The sequence below is a fragment of the Excalfactoria chinensis genome, chromosome 6 (assembly GCF_039878825.1).
Source record: "Excalfactoria chinensis isolate bCotChi1 chromosome 6, bCotChi1.hap2, whole genome shotgun sequence".
NCBI lineage: Eukaryota > Metazoa > Chordata > Aves > Galliformes > Phasianidae > Excalfactoria > Excalfactoria chinensis.
The window spans coordinates 9,511,738-9,533,879 of record NC_092830.1 but is presented as its reverse complement, the minus strand read 5'-3'; the positions used below and the strand labels follow the sequence as shown (position 1 = coordinate 9,533,879).

At 38.7% G+C, this 22,142-nt stretch overlaps 1 protein-coding gene across 18 annotated transcripts in view; it reads right to left on the bottom strand.

The window, feature by feature from the left end:
• The window catches only part of LOC140253758 (protein FAM13A-like), a 212,353-nt gene that overhangs the window by 121,816 nt on the left and 68,395 nt on the right, over positions 1-22,142 (bottom strand). For 14 of the 18 annotated variants that reach the window (XM_072339572.1, XM_072339569.1, XM_072339561.1 and 11 more), the window contains 3 exons: positions 16,629-16,807; positions 12,841-12,886; positions 10,660-10,802 (listed from right to left, as the gene is read on the bottom strand). In XM_072339572.1, coding sequence (XP_072195673.1) covers positions 10,660-10,802; positions 12,841-12,886; positions 16,629-16,755 — 316 coding nt within the window. In that variant the 5' untranslated portion in view covers positions 16,756-16,807. Of the gene's footprint in view, positions 1-6,892; positions 6,956-10,659; positions 10,803-12,840; positions 12,887-14,812; positions 15,008-16,628; positions 16,808-19,004; positions 19,025-22,142 lie in introns of those variants that run through there. The other 4 variants (XM_072339567.1, XM_072339576.1, XM_072339575.1 and 1 more) reach the window with 4 other exon arrangements.

Here is a 22,142-nt window from a genome sequence, read left to right as displayed (position 1 = left end):
AGGCTGCCACTCCCCTAACCCCATAGTGCCATCCGGCACCCTGCTGCACTCACCTGCAGTGGAATAAGGAAACAGAGGACCAGCTCTGAGAATCCAAGGCAAATTGACTTCATCTTTCATTCTTTTCTAAAGATGAGCAGATTTTGCAAATGCTCCAAGCATACAGATGCGGTATGCCTTCTGCTGATCATTTCCAACGAGGTAAAAAACATGCTGTGGATATCTAGAGACATTTTTCATTCACCCAATCACTCTTATCACTGTTACTCTGCCACTTCCCCACTTCTTGTATTTCTCAGCCTCCCCTCTGCCTATAACTCTGCCAAACGCTGCCCCAGACCAGATACTGAGCAGGGTATTACTCCTTTTCAATCCCTCCGGCACTGTGCATACATACACCGTCTGAATAGGTTCAGATTTGTGGACTACCAGCTGACACGATCTCATTAAAAAAAAACAAAAAACTTTCAGAACAAATATTGCTCTGATCTACTCTGGAGACAAAAGAGAAACCAAAAAATTAAAAATACCTTCTCTGCCTTAGGCAGTAAAAATCCATACACCTTAATTATTTTCTTCTACTTTCAACTTATCTCTTTTTCTCTTGTCTGCTATGCTATACCTGTATTTTTAATAACTGGGAAAAATATAAAGCTTCACATTGGAAGGGATGACTGTAGGCCATAGGATGTCTTTGGTTGGAAGGGACCTCAAAGCCCATTTAGATCCAACCTTCTGCCATGAGCAGGGTTGCTGCCCACAGCTCCGTCCAGCCTGGCCTTGAGTGCCTCCAGGTATGGGGCATCCACAGCTTCTCTAAGCAACCTGTGCCTCACCGACCTCTGAGTAAATAATTTCCTCCTAGCATTTCTTCTAAATCTCCCTTCTTTTAGTCCAAAACTACTCCTCCTTGTCCTGTCACTAACAGATCATGTACGAAGTCACTTTCCTTTCTGTTTATAAGTACAGAGAGGCTGCAAGGAGCTTTCCCAAGAGCCTTCTCTTCCCCACACTAAACAAGCTTAGCTCCCTCTGCTTCTCTCCTCATAGGAAAGCACACACCTTTTGAGGCAATGCCTGTGTTAGGTTGGTGTATCATCTATTGTTTTTTTCCTTTCCCAGTACTATGATACTTTGGAAGAACACTGCCTTTTGACACCCTCCCTTATCTTGACACTTGTCTATGTTGAACTTTACCTTTTCCCCAGCTCTTTGCTGATGGATGTCTTTTCTGAGTCACCCGCTCAGTGACTACACAAGTCAACATACGCAGGTGCACTCACTCTGACTGCATTGCATTAAGGAGGTTTACCAGCCTCAATCCACTGCAGTCCTTCCTGTGATATTCCAGGCAAAACATCACACACTACACATCTGATCTTTTTGAAAAAATGGTGGCATCATTACTTTTCATTACTACACGTTCATCTGGTAAAACAACCTTGTAGAACTGCAGGGCGCTCTGCAGGAACTGCATTGCCCTTTGCAGCAAGGCACTACCATCACAGGTGGACAATACCACCCGTTTGACCTAAGCCTCATATGCAATTTTTGATTTTTATACAAACTTCTGCAGAACTGTGGCATAAATTTCTAACACTACAGGTGTTCTGGTTCTCAATTTCCAAGTTATTTGGTGACAGCCTGTGTTTCACTGCTGCTATACCTTAAGAAAGCTAAATGTAGATAATATTCTCTTGAATTTCAGGGGTTTATTTTATTTGCTGCTTTATAATTCTGATCTTGTTTTCAATTAGTGTATTGAACAGAGTAATAGGTTAATACTGCCACATATTTAAAGCTGAACTATACTGCAATCTGCTTTAACTCCTGTTCATAACTTCGTAACTTCTGAACTTGCTGTCAATTTTTTTAGTCAATATATTACTGAAAAAAGCTCTCTGTAGGGTGGTCAGCTTAATAGTTGTCTTCTCTCAAGCAACAATGTTCTCAGTAAAGAAATGGAATAAATCTTTGAAACGAGTACAAGAGAAACTTTTAGTACTTTGGGATACTGATTCTTAGCTTTTATAAGAAGCTGTAACATTTAAAGTCAATTTATATTATACTTGTGAAGGGGTTGTAGCAATGTCCCTATTAATGCCCACATAAAAATCTCAGTTTCATGGCATCTGCTTTGGTGCACAAGAACTCGGGCATGCATCATCCACACCATATCTGCAGTCTTTTTTTCTTTAAGAAAAAAAAAAAAAGCATAAGATCCAACACTCATTGCACAATTTCCACCACTAATGGGTTTTCATACACATTTCCTACTGTAGTATTAAGAAGAATTTATGCTCATTTCCTCATACATAGACTCTGCATTATGTTAGGTTTTAAAACTGCTTCCAGCTGAGTAAATAGAAAAAGCCTTCAAAACACCACAAGCAGATAATAAATAGAATTGTTTCTGGTGCCAAGCAGTGATGATCATCTTTAATGATTTGAGCTGGAGATTAAATAATGGCTGCAGACTGAACTTTTCATTTCATTTCACTGCTATGATCAACTTTTATGCAAAAGTCTCACAATATTATACAATTTCCCTTCTCTCTCATCTCTTTTATGTATTTCAATATGTTCCACACCATCAGGGAAGCCTTTCAACGTGACTATGATTACAGCTGCTGAATGGTTTGCAGCTAACACCATGGATGATTTTCTGTGTTGCACTTCGAGAAAGCACAGTGTAAAACTTCACAGCCCCAGTGAGAAGCAATGCAAATAATGGCAGCCCTGTTACAAACCACTACTGCAAGCTACGAAAACTGCAGAAAACCAGGTGCAGATGTCAAGCATGTAGCAACTCCCTGTTATTCCCCACTCTGTCATTTTGTGCTAAAGCCCTTGGCCTGGAGTAGGCACAAAGCTCCCTAGGGAACAGTCTGATCATCTGCATTATCCACAATTATCCAATATTCTCATAAACTGGGGGGAAAAAAAAGAAAAAAAGAAAAAAAAGAAAAAAAAAAAGTGTCTCTGATCCCCGTACTTACAGATTAATGGCATGAAAAAGCTTTTGGCGTGCCCACACTGCCACCCTGCAGGGGCTTTCAAAGTACAGAATGTGCTTTCCTCTGCTGCAAACTGATGGACACAGCAGCCACTGCAAGCATGAGAAGGCACCAGCACTGAGATGACATGCATCCAAGTTCTCACTAAGTGAGAACTCCAGAAAAGGCACTTGCAAAGTGATTCACTTTCCTTACCTAGTTACTAAAATACTCCTTTTTTTTTTTTTTTTTTTTTTTTTTTTTTTTTTTTTTTTTTTAATCAAATGTATATTAAGGATTTGGGGGGCTAGAGAAGGTGAAGGAGGAATGGGATCAGATCCTTTCCTTTATTCAGTTAACAATTGTATGTCATACCATAAATCTAGTTTCAGATACTGTGAAATATCAATTAATTTCAGATATCCTGCTGGGAAAATAATTAACTCCAATATTCAGTTTCTAACTATCTTATTTTCTATGGGAATAATTCAGTGTGCCTATAATGGTTCACTCAGAATTACCTGAGCAAAGTACCCACCTCATAACTTGCAAGCAGCTTGCTGTATGGCAACTGCAATGAAATCTTATACCATCTCCTGCACCACACTCCCTGCAGGAAGGCAGCTCCCAGTGGAGCAGGCAGCTCTTTCCTCAAGCAATCCCATTGGCTGGGTGCAGGGAGCTACACTATGGTGCGATTCCTTGGCACAGAGCACGTATACACAAGGAGAGCTCAGACATCAGCACATTTGGGTAGAATATGCTTCGCTCTGTATTTTGCACAGTGCTTAGCACCAAAGGGAAGCAATCTCAGCTGGGGATTCTAGATGTTACTGTAACATCGATAAAGAATAATAATGATGTTTATAAAAGCAATGAGGCTTTTAAATGAAATGCACCACATCAATGCAATCTATTATGAGAAATTAGGTCTTTTCTATGGGAAAATTTCTAAGCTTTCGCTTTGAAAGTCTGAAAAATGATGCAGCTACTGCAGTTGGAATGTGACTTCCTTATCACACAAGCATCCCATTATTTACAAATGTTGATAACCAAATGACAATTGGAAAATCATTTCTCATAACTAAGATCTTTAATCCATTTGTCATTTGAATAGAAAACAGAATTAATTTTGGAATACTGATGATAATCCCTGAAGCGGGCATAAAGAGCAAAGAAATAATTCTTAAGAAAACAGAATTAAGAGAAGGCAGAAAAATGCTTACTAAAATATGCAGTTAAATATTTTATGCAGCATCATCACAGCTGTACATGGCATACAACTCCAAAACAATTGAATCTAAGTAACAAAAGAGGTTGTAACATCACACAGCTGTGAATTTTTGTAATGCAGGTCTTTTTTTTTTCCCAAACATCCCGCGGCTGATTAGATAAACAAACTAATATTTATTTAGTCCTCTTTGAAGTTCAGTGAAAGCACCATGTGCAGAAATTTAACCCGCCTTTCATCCCTGTTTCCTGCAGAACACCAATACCCACCAAGAGCTGACCTAGATGAGAATCACTGCGCACAGCTCTAACCAAGGGTTTTGTAATCTCAGCCTCCTGTGACATTTTCATGAGAAACAACACCCAGGGAAAGGGACTGGTGTACAGAAGTGACCACTAAAACACTGACCCATGAGTGATTTCCTATACTGACTAGGAAGCAGTATGACTGGACATTTATGACTCTTTTTAAAAGTACGCTAGGACTACTGAAACAGCTGTACTTAAGGATTTATTTTTTTTCCCCTATATACTCATAATTGACATTTAAATACTCTACCTTTTATTCTATTTGAGTTTGATTATCCACACTATAATTTGAGCTATATAGAATGTAATGGACAAAAGCTCTTCGTTTTCTGAATTGTAAGCTAGTAAATAAAACATGCCGCAGGAAAATGTGAAATATTATCTTCTAATTTCAATTAAAAATACAGTAATAATCAGAAATTTTATTGGGAATAAACTCTATTTCCTGTTATATTCCTATCACACAAAATGTTCATTACAAGCTGCAGTTAAGGATATTTGTCTTGGTATCAGACATGATGACAATCTAGTCAGGAGTCTTACAGAGACCTAAGAAGGCTATCTTTTAAGTACTACGTTGAAGTAACCAAAATATTTATATTCTTAGAGAGGAAATTACCATTTGTTGTAAAATTGAGCAGAGTTCTCCCAGCTGTCTTTCTTATTAGAAGTTTCTCCACCATAAAACAAGTCTACAGCTGTTTCTCTACTCACCAAGTAGCAGATATTTCGTGCTGAGAGACTGTTAACTGCTAAGCACAAATATTGTTATTATGCACTCTGAAGTACACAGCAGTCTCACATTTTAGTTCCTACCAAGTTAGCAGCAGAAAGAAAGAGTACATCTGGGAGATCATCTGTGGGACTGGTGCTGACACCAGACTGCCAGACACCCAGCACCACCCTGTAGTGGGATTGCATGCTTATAAATTCACTGACGTTGTCACTTATTATATCACCTATACAGTCCCTTAGTGAAATTCCTGTATAACACACTTGAACAGCATCAGGCACAGTATATTAATAGCATTACTTTTACCTATTTCCTGCTTGTTATGACTGATTTTGACAAGGAAAAGCTCTGAATTCCATCCACTCACTGGCAGCAGAATTCAGCAGAACCACATTAATTATAATGCATTTCACCTTTTGCAGATAGAAGTGAGATCTTTGTGCAACAGCTGGAAATGAGGCAAGATTCTGCTGCAGGGCTCAGACCACGCTACTATTCCCTGCTTCTTGGCAGCTTTTAGGAACTACAGCACAAAACATGATCCTGGATGATGACTGCTCACAACCATCTGCTCGTAACTAACTTCTTCAGTAACAGGGGTGGAAGTGGCAGAGTTGAAAAGTAAGCTGAGGTGCCTTTCTTGCCAGCTCTTCACCTTTCATACACCCTGACTTGGCTTTGCTGTCCCTATTTCCTACGCCCTTGTCAGTCAAGGCACTTTTTTCCTTAGTTCCTCTTTGCTGCTGCTAGAAAGCAACCCCGTTAGAGATGTAGAGAACATCCTGTGCTGTGACCCAAGGGCAGCTGGCAGAACCACCTCAGGCAACTTCCAAATAACTGATTTTTCCCTCCCAGAGCTGTTCTCCTGTACCTCAGGTAGTTTAAGCACAGACATTTCCTTCCGGCCCTTAACAGAGACCTGCAGCTGATCTTACTTTTTACATTTTGTTTCATTCACATCTGCTCGGTTGCAATAAGTCCCAAACCCTCCCCTCAGGTCATCTACAGTTTTTCACTTCTGAATTTTTCACAGGAAGACTCAGAAACTGTAACTGCATAACAAAAAGTATGATGGGAATCTTTGTAAGGACCTGTGCTGGTTACATTAGGATTTGAGCTATTTCTCATGAACACAAAAGTGAAAAGATGTATATCAATCTGCTCTGGTGTGGGAACAAGAGCAGAAATACATTAAATCTAGAGCCAATGCAACCTTATTTCAACTACGTAATTCTAACATGCTTCTACATGGGTACTGTACATTTGTGCACAGGTCTCTCTGAAAGTAATGCCCCCTATTTAACTCTATGGAACCTACAACAGATACAAAAAGCACAATAACACTATTTGACTGAGGAAATTCTCAGCTACAAAACACTGTCTTTCAACATAATCACCACCATCAGCTATGCATTTTTGCCAGCAATGAAGAAAAGCCTGCATGCCACACTCTTAAGAAACTGCATGGCCACTCAGAACATAGCTTATCTTTTATGCTGCTGTTGCTGCTGCTGAAATGCACCACCCACCACCTGCTCAAATCCACTCTTCAGTCTCCATAAACATTCAACAAGTGTTGATGAATGCCAGCATTGTTTCTGCAAAGATAAATTCAATGACGAACCTTTGCTTCATCTGCACTTCCATGTCAGATGCCATTGTGTCAGACTTGCCGCTCTGCTGCCATCTGTCACAAAGCAAGAAAATGCAAGGGAATATTGGTGGGAAAGTTCAACCCCTACTGCTGTACCACCAACATTTGCCTCTGATGTCAGTTGACAAAAAGAAAACCAAATAGGAGGCACTGCATTTGGAGAAGCCTTCCTATGTAGTTATATATAATACGGAGCCTTGCTTTATTTCTGTTTTTTTCTTGCTTAATACTTTTCTATGGCAAAACAAAACAAACAAACGAAACAAACAAACAAAAAACCCAATCACTCACAGTTCATAAAAATGTCCCTAAGATAAAAGTTACTTTTTCAACAGTTTGTCCACTGTGATTTACAGCTGCTTTATGACCTGCTCTTCTAGAATCCTTCCTGCCTTCATGAAAATGAAGCCATGTGATTCAGCCCCATTACACTTCTCTTTGACCTTCAATTTACCTGCTATGTTGGGACACAATTTGCAGTTCTGATAGATATAAATGGAGTTCAGAAAGAAAAAGATGGAGTTTTTAACAAAAACTGCTAAGCTAATTTTTGCCTGCAGCGACTGTCATAAATCTACTGTAGGCAAGGCTTAACTCCTTCACCTGCAAAACTAAGCAAGAAAAGAATTGTTTTGCAAAGCTGCATTCAATAAAAATGAATTGTGGTTTTCAGTTTCTCAGAAACTGAATCTATGAAAATTAATCCCTGCAATTGCAAACAAAATATGCATGACTTTTAATATAGATATGCCCAATGTAACATGCTTATGCCCAACTTCTTTTTAACATTTATATCCAACAAAGAGTAATCTAAAATGGAAAGTAACCACCAAATTAATCATTTATTCACTATAATGAAAATGATATTTTTAGTAATAAGCAAAAATAATTAGAAATTTTCGTTTTCATCCCACATCTAATCATACAAAGACATAGCCTTTTTTCTAAACCTCACTGACCCCTAAAATCTGTTGTTCTGTTCTTCTTTCAGCTAATATGGAATAGGACAAAATTATCACCCATACTAAAAATCATATCAGCAGGTCCTTTTATCACATTATTGATCATCTTGCTTTTAGAGAGAAGCCCAGTTTCCATTCTTAGCTCAAACAGTAAGCGGGGAATTATACACAAGTTATCTATTTAGAGGTACTGTCAGGCTTTACCCTTAGAGAAGACTGAGAACTGACTTGCACAGGCTTGACTGTGGCCATAAACAGCACAATGGACTCTGTGGCTTTGATAAGCAGCTGATATTTCAGTGATGTTCCAGTTTAGTAAGGTAACACTTCTAAAGCACATTTTCTTCAAATCTGAAATTCTGAGAAAGCAACCAGGCTGTTAGATGAGGTGTGGCTGATGGAACTTCAGGCACCCTGAAAGGAAGTCACTGCATCCTTATTAAGTCTTCGTCATGGTACACAAAACAGACAGGATTTTACAAAGTTTCTCCTCACATCTTGGAGAAGTGAAGTAGTTTCAGAAGAATAAGAATCTGACTGCAGATTTTCAACCCTGGACCCACTTAATTGCCTCCATCATCCAAAGGAGAAAAAAAATGACAGCAACAACGATTTGATCTGAACTAACAGCTTCGCAGCTGATCTTGTACATATATAATACTTTTGTTAATACAACAAAAACGGGTATTTACTCTTAGCAAGTTTGCAGATGACACGAAGCTGAGTAGTGCAGTTGATACAGTAGAAGCAATGGATGTTATCCAAAAGGACATGTAATTTTGGCCCATGAGAATCAAATGACGTTCAGGAAAACCAAATGCATAGAGTTGCACTGGGGTCAGGGCAGTCCCAGACTGGGCCAGAGAACAATTTCTTGAAAGTAGCCTTGCAGAAAAAGACTTAGGGGTCCTGATAGATGACAAACTTAACATGAGTCAGTAGTGTGTGACTACAGCCCAGAAGGCCAAAAGTAGCCGTCTAGGCTCCATTAGCAGTGGGGTGGCCAACAGAGTGAGGGAGGGGATTGTCTCCTGCGTCCTTGTGAGGACATCTGGAGTACTGTATCCACAGATCTGGGGTTCCCAGTAGAGGAGGGATGTGGATCTGTTGGAGTGGGTCCAGAGGAGAGCCATGAAGATGATCATAGGTCTGGAACACCTCTCCTACGAGGACAGCATGAAGGAGCTTAGCTTGTCTGAGAAGAGAAGGCTCTTGAGAAAACCTCATTATGGCCTTCCAGTATTTAAAGGGAGACCATAAAATTCTTGATTTCCATCCCGTTTATGTGATTAGATAGTTATAGAAAAGGAACAAGAGAGAATGGTTTTAAAGTAACAGAGAGGAAACTTAGTTCAGATTTCAGAGAAAGTTTTTCATGGAGAATGTGGCAAGGTGCAGAAACAGGCTGCCCAGAGGTTGTGGATGACACATTCCTGGTGCTCAAGACATAGAAAAAGCCTCATGGCTTTTCCGTTTGTTTGTTTTTTGTAAGTCTTAGACAATTTCAAGTTAAAGCTTTGTATTTGTTTTTATCTTCTGGGAGGATGGAATGATTCTATTAGCACATTTTAAACCAAAAGACAAACTCTTCTTCTTGAGACCCCAAGGCAACCTGGGATGAGGATACCAGCCTTTATTCCCCTCCTACATTATTCTTTCCAAGTGGGAAGCAATTTTAAAAACTCGAGCAGTGTGGTTTTCCTCAAGGAGAAGTACATTGTGTAATCAATGATAAATCAGATGCTGATGCAGCTTCTTTGATCTTAAGGATCAAGCAGACAAAAAACACGCTTGCCTGAAGCATCGCTGCACTGGAAAGACAGCACAGTACTACTTTGCGTAACACTTACTGTGTGATGACATACACACCAAGATAGGCAGATTCTGTTAGACATTACCCACGCATCAGTGGTCTACCTTTGATTTGCCTAGCCTCTGAAAGCAAATAAACTCAGCTTCATTAGTTTTCTTGGCATTGAGATGCTTTGTCAGGGAAGGAAACTTCTGGTACGCAAACACAAAATCCCAGAAAAACATAAACCCACTGTCTGAAGAACGGGAACAAAATACATCTTATCAGGGTTTGCAGATTGAGTGGATTGTAAGATATTGATCTCTAGCTTTATTTTATTTAATTTCTTTGTCTACTTCCAAGCCACGCAGTTAGTATGATTTTCAGTTTGGCTGGTTAACATGAACTGCAAATAGTGAATGCAGAAATATTTTGATCTATTCTACTTCCAATCAAATTTTCATAATATAAATGAAGTCTGTACAAACAATTTGCATCTACAGCTAGCTTTGGTGCCCAAAGGCCAGATGTACTGAAATAAGAAACTTACTGAATTCTATTAATATCAAATGAAAGATACTTGTTAACCTTCATGTGGTTTCACCAGCACCCGAAACAAGTGTTTTTACATGAACTGGGCAATGGTTCCCTTTTTCATCTAATCCGTATCAAGCTTCTCATAAACTGCATCTTTTTTAAAAAAATAAGACAAGGCTGAAGGATCTAACCATTTATCTGGAACATTTAAACCTCACTTAGCCATCTATACCTTCAAAATCACCCTATTCAGTGATTGGAGGTAACGTCAAATATTAGCCACTGAAGAGATGTCACTGAAGTCAATTTCTATCTAGCTACCAAATTCAGGATTCTGCACAAATAGCTTGTAGGCATTTCTCTTCTTTTATTGAAACAAATCTGTACTGACATCTAAGGAAAGCCTACCATCTGCTGGGAGCCAGTGAATCCTTATTATTCCTTACCTGAGATGAACGGGTATTTAAAGGTCATTTTTTCCTGAATGTTCTTCAGGTTCTTTTCATTAGATCGCAAAGCAAAGCCCATGTCAGCAAGAAGGTTAAGAACAGTGAAGTGAATATTCTTAATATAAGCAGAATAATTTAACCTAGAATATGATAAAAGAGACTGTCACCATAAAAAAAAAAAAAAAAAAAAAAAAAAAAAATCTGTAAAACGAGTCTCAAAAGTGTGAAAAAAATGAAGAATGAAGTAACTAAGTTCAACTGTCACATTTTTATCCACTGTGGAGAAACAAATCATTTAGCTTAGGCTTCAATCCTCCGAATGAACCACAAAACACCCACACCCAAGAGAACAATGTAAATGATTATTCTCACAGATATTCTTGAGTTGGGTTGGTTTTTTTGTTATTGAACAATCTCTCCCTTTAACTAAGTTTTGACTGCTCTGGTTTAGGCTGTGCCAGTTAAGAAAGCTTCCATAGCACCAGCTTTAGCATACGATCAAGCTGTTATAATATTTATTATTCCAGTCTTTGTTTCTTTGTTCTGAATATCCTGTTTCCCTCAGTAATGAAGTTTCATCTGTTTTCAGCTGCTCTTAAGAGGGTGTCATTATTACTGTCTAATATAAACTGTAATCTAGTCTGTCATCAACAAGAAATATTTAAATATTATTTAAAATGCTAATCATACACCATGAACATCTTCCAGATTACACCAAGGTACACAGCACATGTGTATGTGTCGGTGACACAGACTATCATATAAGCTTTATTTTCTTGCAATAGCAGGGACAAAGAAGTACATTTTTCTTAGTAGTAAGCAATAAATCCTCAGGGAGGTGGGAGGACTGTAAGAGCTGTCTTACATTTGGGAAGCAACAAGACAGAGAACCTTCCCTATAGGTTGCATTAACTAACTGTATCGGTGTGTTTTTGTAAAGGGTTTGTTCCCTTCCAAGGTCACTATTGAAAGCTAAAATGTAAAGTACATTTTTAGGGATTTAAGGGATTTTGGGCTGCTGAGAACTTCCTTTAGAAATTACGCACTCTGGCCAATGTGAAAAAAATGCATAGAAAATTCTTCCTACACCTGCAAAGTACTTAACCTATTTCTCATGTTCTGCAAATGGAGGCAATGTTTCTTAAATATTCCCTCAATCTGAAAAAATCAAACTTCATTCTTTGTATGAAAATTTCACTAATACGCATGAGCAAAGAAAGTTAATGCTAATTAATCTACACTTGAAGTACTCTGTTATCAAAACACACTTTTAATTCATTTTGAGATGCAGTTTCTGCCTTAATACATTTATTGACATATGTTCTGTGAAGAGACAAATTCAACAACAGGGATGCTCAGATAGTTTTAGCTGGGAGTAATCACTGAATTATGATGTTCAGAACTGTATTTGTTTTGTCTTATCTGTTAGTCTCAGTGGTTTGTAATTCTCTCTAGCACTTTGTTTAACATGTAGGTTGAAAAAAATAAATAAATAAAAATCAATCTTTCTTCTGCACATAAATGCTTGCAGAGATGTACATCTCCACCATATTCCGGTGACACAATAAGTAGTGTTTCCTATTGCAGCTGAACTACACCAGAACAGCTATTAGGCATATCAGCCAGCACAGCTGAGCTTTATTATCAAGTGAGAATCTGACCTACCCTGACACACTTCAGCATTCTATATTCAGACAGCGTTGTAGTGCGATGTAAATCACTGCCAGCTTATTTTCATAAAAATACTTCTTAATTTTCATTGTGATTATGCAAGCTACACCACAAACATAAGTGAGAGAACACTCCATTCTCATGACCCGTTGTGAACACACTACAGTTGATTTTCACAAGGCTCTGATGAAGTTCTACTGAAGGGAAGGAGTTTGCTTTTTCCAGCAATGACATACCAGAAATAAGTGAAATCAGATTATACGAAAGGATAAAGGAACCCTATGGATTTTTACAAGTTTCCTTTTTCTGCAAAACTGATGATGTTATACAAGTTAAACTTCTCAGTAAAACAAGAGCTTTTAACACCCTCTCTTCAAGACATGCATATCATATCACACAATAACTGAGACTGCTCTAAGGCATAAAGCATGCCGTGCCATACTCATCCACCTCTGAGTAGTTTCCTAGGAACTGTCTGAAGAAGAACCGCAACAAGAGCGAACTTACAGCAGAGCAAACTTGTGCTTCACCAGGGACAGGCATTCAGGTCTTACTGGAAAACAGATCAGTATAGTTTCACATATTAGTTTTATTTCCCTGACCTACAACTTATTACAGGTACTTTAAATCAAAAGTATTTAATTTTCAGATATTTTGTTTACTATACAGCAATTATTTCTGATAATGCAGACTTACTGAAACAAAAGGGAACACATTTTCATAGACTGAACTCTAAATAATGAAACCTCTCCCCCTTCCTTCTGCTAAGCAGGGATCTATTTCATTTTCTAAGCAGACTGCTGCACTCAAAACATTTCAAATGAGGCAAGAAAAATGTTTGTGCCATCCTAAAGTCCTCCAAACCCTGCTGGGCAGCCGGCTGTACTGGCCATAGATCACACTACCAGGTGCTGACCATGCTCTGCCAGCTTCTACAGTTGTCTCTAGTCCTGCCATGTGTTGCCTTAGAGTGAATCCTCATTCGATTTCCTGCCTAATTGCTCAATTCAGCATTCATTTGCTAATGGTGCCTCTTTTGCCAGTCTACCATGTGTTTTTTCATCATTTTGCTTCACTGCTAGAACCAGTTGAATAAACAACAATCCATAATTCGGTCACATTCCCTCATCAAAAACACCAAGTTTGGTCCTCCGTCATACATAAAAATCCTAATTGTTTGCAAATATTTCTGTTACAAATTGGTAGAAATACACTGACTCTGAATTTTCTGCAAGTTCAAAGAAATTGAAAATCACTATTAAAAATATACTGGTCATTATCTGCTACTCATTTGAAATATTCCATTCTGTTTAACCCAGAAGAGTGCAGATAGGTACAAAAAAAAAACATTAGGGCAAGGGTACAAATGCAAACAGTGCCATTTGAAATCGCTTTTCAAATGACTGCTAAATACAGATAAGTATCCAATCTTCTCCCACATATTCTTTAAGAATGTCTTTAATTATCACTGTTAAATGCTCTCCAGGGTTTCTGTCCACACTAAATATGCAACAGTGGGCACTGAAAGTTGAATTTGAAGCTTCTTTGATTTCAAATGTAAATGCACACTTTTATTGAGAAAGAGATGCTCAATTCAACAGGTTTGAGCCTTTAAACTTGAAATTATATAATTCACAAAAGGAATCTAGTAAATACTGAAAAGCAGCGTCCTTTGCAGAGTAATGTTCTCCAGCTAATATGCTGAGATCTAGCAGCTCCAGGATGAATCAGAAGAATAAAATAATCACTATTTTCTAGAAACCAAAACTTGATGCCACAGATGGAAGCAATCTACAACTGAGACTGCAAACCTAACCTTCCTGCATTCCACATCCTGAAAACTGGCTGAAGAGCCACACCCTAATGGCTGTGCACAGGAAAGTCACTAGAGGAGTATGGCAGCGTGTGGTATTGGGACCAATACAGTTCAATATCTTCACTAATGCCCTGGATGATGGATCAAAATACTAAGTCAGCAAGCCTGCAGATGCTAAAGAACTGCACGGAAATGCTGATGTACCAGTTGGTTGTGCTGCCATGCAGACACCTGAGCAAAAATAGAAAAACAGGGCAACAAACATCATGAAGTTAAAACTGAAAGACCAAGCCCTGCACTTGGGGAGCAGTAACCCCAAACACTGGAACATGTGGGAGTTTGAAATGCCAGAAAGCAATTTCATAGAAACATGGGCATACTGGAAATAGTCCAAGAAAGGGCCATGTGGGTGATTAAGGATTTGAAACACTGATAGTATGTAAGCAGGAAGTAAGAGATGGTATTTTCCAGTCTTGAGAAGAGGCTCCACAGGGATGCTATACATGTATATAAATAAATACCTGATGGGGAGAGAAAGAAGATGGATTCACTTCAGAGGCACGTAACAAAAGATCAAGAAGGACTTTCCATTTAGATTTTCATCTAAACATAGGAAAAAGCTGTTTAATTACAAGGTTGATTGAACACGAGAACAGGTTGCCCAGAGAGAGCTGTAGAGTCTCTAAGACATATACAAAACAAAAACAGCCCTGTGTACAGCTGACACTGATTTGAGCAGAGCGGATGGACCGGATCTCCAGAAGTCATTTTCCAACCTCAATGATTCTGTGAAAAACAGCACAGCCAGGTGGTCTGTTCAGCTTTGTCCACTCAGAGAATGACTGGAAAAAGACAGACCTGAATACACCAAAAGCAAAGTGATGTACAAAACAACATTTGTTCTGGCTGACGTAGCATGTCTGGCATAGCTACATCACTGTCTGACAGTACAAATACCAGACAAACCTTCCTCTGCTTCTGGCTGTTCTGACAAAAGCAGAAAAGTTTCCATCTCGCTTAAAACACAACAACGAACTGAAAATCCTCACTTCTGAATAAGGAAGGCAGTAAAACTAGGAGATGCCAATTCAGTATTTTATCTTTATCAAAATTTTCCATTACATTTGAGTGAAATCCCCAAACAGGAAATTTCAAAACAATTGCATTTTTTGTTGCCAGTACTTCAGGCATCTTAAACTGTAGAAATTTAGCCTCTGGCACAAAATGTTCCAGTGTGCCTTCATATTTATTTCACAAGTATTTGAAGTCTGATACCACATTTCAACTTTTACAGCTAGAAAAAGTGTAAAATCTGTTTTTTGCGAATCATACCAAGTCTTTGGCTTCTCCTTAATTCTTTGAACACCTGCTTATTTAAAATTAATACACCCACCTCCCTACAGTACTGCTACAAGTTAGCTCCAGAGAAGCAGGTGGATTGGTACCTCATAATGCTAATGCACTAACAAAACGGTAACTTGCAGCCCTAACAGGGGTGCTGCAGGAGGGAAGTGATTTAAACACGGTTTGGAAATCTATCAAATATTAAAACTTTTTAAAATTAGAAGTACAATCACAGTAAATTACATCAAACGTTCAAACGGTCTCACAGAGACAAGTGGTTAAAATTATTTTGTCAACTTAGATGAAAATTCCAAATGTCTTCAGATTCAGATTATCCAGTAGATCAGCTAGAAGCTTGCCAGAAGAGTTAGGAGACAGAAAGAGTAAACCAAGGAGCATAGAAAGAAATCACTAAAATGTCTGAAGATTTTTTCCTTAAAACTTGTATGAAATTTACAATTTAAAATGCATGTTAGATTGTTTTTTGGTTTGGGGTGTTTGTTTGTTTTAATACAGAGGTTTTCAAGTACCAGCATGCTCTTCCATGTGATATTAAAATAGCAAAATCTCAAGGTTCTTACTCGTATTTACACATTTCACCAAAAAACATACTGAGAGCAGCAGATGTTCCTAAGTACAGTGAATTTTCCAAAAGGAAAAGTCTGCTTGATGGCAGTGGTAGGGTTAAAATGAGAAAGCAATTACCACTTTTTGGAGAAATCAGTACACATGTGGCATGTCATTATATGACTATTCTGGGAGATTTCTCTAAAACATCAATCACATAAATTGGGACCATTCCACAACCATCGTTATTGTCCTAAATCCCACTGGTAGTTTTCAAAATTATTTTGTCATCTTGCTTATTTTGCTCGCATGTACAGAACTACAGAAATACATAAAACTAATTATATACAAAAATATTCTTAAATATTACACCACCTGAAAGCAACTTAAAACAGCCAAACTAGATGTAAGCATGGTATAAAATTCTTACTCAGAACTATGGAAAAGACTGAATTTCAGCTAATACAGTTGGACTGAATCTCAAATAAAAAATTAAAAAAAAAAAAAAAAAAAGTAAAATATTCGACTAAGGGTCAGAAAATCACACAGAGCAGAAAATACTTCTTACCTACAACAGTTAATTCTGGAACACTGGGAGCAGGTAGCAGCAATGGCAGGTGCAAGGCAGGGACCATCTCATGCTGAAGCTCACTCTCTGCCCAATGCTTCATTTCTCTACATCTTTCTAGACACATCTCTCATCCTAGGCATTAATTCTTCTACTTCAACACAACAGTTTTCTATTCCCTGGAAAAGGAAAAATGAAACAAAATGTTTAGAAACAGACCTCAGTGTAATGAACCTATAAACACGCGCTCATCCTGTTAAGGACTTGTATGTTCTCCTTTTAATTACAAAATTGCAAAATCATGACAATCCATAAGGACCCCCAAGTTCTTCTCTTCAGGGTTGCTCCCAATGAGTTCTTTTCGTATCTGGGATTGTCCAGACTCAAGTGCAACACCTTGCACTTGGCCTTGTTAAACCTCATTAGATTTTCACACGCCCACTTTTTGAGTTTGTCCAGGTCCCTCTGGATGGTGTGCTTCCCTTCTGTTGTGTCAACTGCACCACTCAGCTTGGTCTCATCAGCAAACTTGCTGAGGGTACCACTCGATCCCAATGTCTTTGTCATTAATAAAGACACTGAAGAGCACTGGTCCCAAGACAGACCCCTGGGGGAAACCACTGATGACTACCTTATATCTGGAAATAGAGCCATTGAAAATAACCCACTGGTTATGACCATTCCACTAACTCTTTATCCACCAGACAGTCCAGGCTTCAAATCTGTATCTCTCCAATTTAGAGATAAGGATGTAGTGCAGGACAATGTCAAATGACCTTGCACAAATCCAGGTAGATGACATCAGTTTCCCTTCCTTCGTTAATCGGTGCTCCATCATAGAAAGTCATCAGATGGGCCAGGCACAATCTGCCTTTGGCAACGCCACTCTGGCTGTCTCAGATAACCTCCTCATCTTGCACATGCCCTAACATCTCTTCCAGAAGGATCTGCTCCATGATCTTTCCAGCCAAAGAACTGAAGCTGTCCAGCCTGTAATTCCCCGGGTCTTCCTTCCTCCCTTTCTTGAATACAAGAGCTATGTTTCTGTTTTCCCAGTCCCCAGGGCTTTGCCTGATGGTCACAATTTTTCAAATATGATGGAGGGCAGCTTGGCAACCACGTCAGCTACTTCCTTCAGAACCCTGGTATGCAAGTTTACCAGCCCCACAGACTTGTAACCATTCAGTTTCATAAAGTGGTCTTGGACTGTGAGGGATTCTGCCAACCTGAACCCTGCTTAGAAGTTCAGAGGCACAAGAAGCCTGGCTAGCCCTGAAAATTGAGGCAAACGATTGGTTTGGGTGAAGCAGGCAATATTTAACAAAACAGACATCTTTACAGAAACTCATAGGAATCAGTTAAATTAACATCTATCTTTAAATTAACACTGGCCAGCATTTGAATGAATTACTAGCTTATCACTAAAATAGGTAGGCCTACCTGCATGTGGAGATTTACTCCAACAGGTAAATGTAAATTACAGAACTGTTTAAGTATCTGACAATTGGTGGAATCTTGGGGTGTATGTAATGATATATTTGGAGGAAACAAGTAGTCATAACCATATGTGATGACTGACTACAGCGTGGGAAAGCATTCAACACAAATTTAGATAGGTTTTCAGAGATCAATGGGGTTATGCAGCATCACAAACTGGAGGCTTGCTGGATGAAAACAGCATGTTCTAAGATCATATGTTTGATCCAGAGAGGACTCTGAAGTAGCGTTTCAGTGACTGTTTTATACCCTACTCATTTCTAGCTATTTTTGTGAAAAGAGGCACTGCTCATCCACAGATGGTTGATTTCCACATATTGTCAGTGCTCCATTAATTGGTGGTATGGCCAAACTGAGCTTAAACAGCATAGCCCAGAATGACATAGCACTGCCAAAGTACAGAGCACTAACAAGACTGGGTAGAGAGTGCCCTTGGTAAAGAGCAAATATGATTTATCCAAAAATGTTTGGAAACTATGTACTATTTCTGTATGTTTACATCAGATTTTCCATCAGCATCAGTGTGTCCTCACCCATGCATGCAACATCTCTATAAACTCAGAGGACAATCTGACACAGCACCAGTGCACATGTAGCTCCTAAAATTCTCATGGAATCAGTGCTAAGCTATACCTAAAAAGCAACCGTGGACTCCATTTAATATAGCATGCATGTTAAACTAATCAGGTATAGTTTTTTCATGCTTCCAGTACCTGGAATGAGACACTGGCTAGCTCTGCAAATATTTACTTAATCCTAACAGGCTTATAATATAAGCACAGGCTGCAATACATGCAAAGTCAATCACTTTTATATGCTAGACAGGCAGAGTACAAGGTAGCAGTTTCTCTATGGCAGTGCATCTGACCTGCCACATACCACTTGCCTAGTCCAGTTATGTGACTTCTGCACCTGTATCATGGAAAGTTCAAAGCCCAGGTGTCTGCTCATGGATAACTCAATGCTTATTACTCTGTAAGAACACAGCAGATTACCTTGATGAATATATGGAGAATTCTATGTCAACCCACATAAAACACCATATGGCAATTTCCTGTAACATCAGTTCTACTCAGAACATAATTTTACTGTCACTCCTGCACACAGTAAAGCAGTGTCAAGTTCTAGCAAAGAAATATTATCTCTCCAAGGGCTGTTGTCTTCCTTCCATTAACAGTGATTTTAGCAAGGAAAAATTAGAAATACTTCTGTAAATTACGTTGAGGAGTTAATTTCTTAAGTGCAAACAGGCATGTACTACAAGCCAACAATGACACAAACATAAGAAATGTTAAAATAAATAAATAAATAAATCAGAACACTCCCTCCATCCAGCCTTTGAAAAATTAGATTTTAGTAATTTACAAGTCCTGCTTAATTTTCAGAAACTGTCCCAGCACAAAATTATAGCAAGGACTCTGCCTACCCAGTGAAGCATAGATGAATCAGGACATGGAGCTGTTAGAACAGGTCCAGAGGAGAATCATGAAGATTATCAGAGGGCTAGAGCACCTCTCCTATGAAGATGGACTTAGAGAGCTGGGGCTCATCAGCCTAGAAAAGAGAAGGCTCTGGGGAGACTTGATAGTGACTGAAGGGGGCCTAGAGGAAAGCTGGGGACGGACATTTGAGAAGAGCATGTGGCGACAGGATGAGGGCAAATGGTTTTAAACTGGAAGAGGGCAGATTTAGACTAGAAATTAGGGAAGAAATTCTTTCCTGTGAGGGTGGTGAGACATTGGAACAGGTTGCCCGGAATGGCTGTGGATGCCTCCTCCCTGGAAGCATTCAAGGTCTGCATGGGGCTTTGAACAACTTGGTCTAGAGTAGAGTGTCCCTGCCTATAGCAGGGCAGTTGGAACTAGGTGATCTTAAAAGGTCCCTTCCCACCTAAGCCATTCTATGATTCTATAATAAACAGAAAATAAATTGGATGTCCCGAATAAGAGAATTGAGATAACTGAGGCTAATTCAATCAGAGCACTGGTTTGATACACTCAGAGAGCACTAGAATTGATCCTAGAATGCAACAACCTGCATAAATACCATTTCATTGCTTTGGTTCGTTTCCAGATGGCTAGTATTGGTTCTATGCTAGAAATCCATTTGCAATGAAGTAGGCAAGTCAGCAAGAACAGCCTAACTGGCCTGGAAAACACTGACATCTATTTTCTCTCCCCAGATGACATCAGCTTGTAAAATACACCCTGCTGAATGTTCATAAACCCACGTTTTTAGCCAGCTTTCATGAGCCCTGAAAGACACACTTTAAGCAAGAAAATTTTAGTAGGACTTTTACTGTCTACATACCCATTATCATCACCTTTATTAGTTTTTTTCTAGATAACAGCTTATTGCCACTGGCAAGAAGGCAACCCAGTTCACATTGCTATGCTACTTTATAGCTACCTGTTGGAGGAACACAAAGTTTACTCTGAAACTGCACTATAACTCTTTCAGCAGAAAATTGATACTGTGGGTGGGGGACCTTTTTCATGACAATTTATTAAGTTATCTATATAAAGTTTATTTTAGACTAAAAGCTTGTCTTTTTTTGCTATTGTAATTGTACATCAATGTTCATCACAAACACAAAAATCAATAAGTGCTCTGATTAGAGTATTATTTCTGTAAATCACAGTACATCACAGAAATAGGGGCTATTAATCTTTAAAGTCATTTCAATGTCAGTATTATGTTTAAAAACTGATCTAACAAAAGTTACAGTAAAAGTTATGGTAATAGTATCAATCAGCTAGGGAAAATAAGTAATGGAAACCAACATCTGGAATATCTTGAAAGTCATAATTATTATACAATCTTATTTGCCATAGGAGATTTAAAATGAACTGTTTCTATAAAAGCTTTATTAAAAATTAAGAAAACAGCGGCAAGCTTTCATTGCTGCAGTATTCTCTAAAAATGAAAATAAGTCAACGATAACAGTGATATTTGGTACCTTCATTTTCTGAAAGTACTATAATTAAGGACTACACTTCATTGTAGAATTAATGCTAAAATATTTGTGAGCTTTTTATTCAAATATTCTGTGACACTCCTGTAAAATCACACAGCCAACCACTGCTATAATATTTTGGTACCCAGTCTCCTTTTTTCTCTCCATCCTACATCCATTCCCCTTACCCAGTTCAAAGACAAGGCAAGCTGTGTGGTTAGGATTCATGCAAACAACACCCCTGCAGGATTTTTACTTCTGATTCCCTAACTGAGTTCCTCTAGCTTGCATGGTCCCTTCCCTGACTGCTCATGTTTGGTTACACCATTCTGAACCCAATGTAAATAAAATAATTCCTGCCCTACTGGTCACCCCTTTCAAGTACAAGCATTTAACAAACTTCCAATGTACAGAGAGTAATTCCAATGCAATACTGTAATCTTTGCAGAGAATCTTCAGTGCTAAGTACTGTTACGTTAGAGGCACTGAACTGAACACTGAAAACAGCAACAGATGTGATTAAGCAACCTTTAGGCCTGCCTTTATTTCCCTTTATGGCAGCCTGGTCATGTATTGAATGCGGAAGTTGGCAGCCCTGCCTGCAGTGGGGGCACTGGAGCTTGATGATCCTCAAGGTCCCTTCCAATCCAAGCCATTCTATGATATAAGTATCTCAAGATTATAAAATGGCCTCATTGTAGCCCTCTCGTCAAACTGTCTTAACTCCAACCACTTCAATTAACTGTAAAACTGAAGGAAGAGTAATGTTATATTCGGGGAAGACACTGAAAAAAAATGGAGCCAAGGAGTTGTCATTTTGTTCAGAAACCCCAAAGAACAGCAAAAGGCACAATATTGTTTTCAGCAGTCAAAAGCCAATGTTGATTTTTCAAAATTTGTTCATTAGATACCCTCTGTAGCACTAAAATCTTTTTTCAAATGTTTTTACACTACACTAACCAGCAACTCAAAGATAACTCAGATACAGTAACTTATTTACCAACCTTCTCGAAGTGCAAACACTTAAAAAGTCTGTAGATGGCTAGAAAGAACTCCAGCCT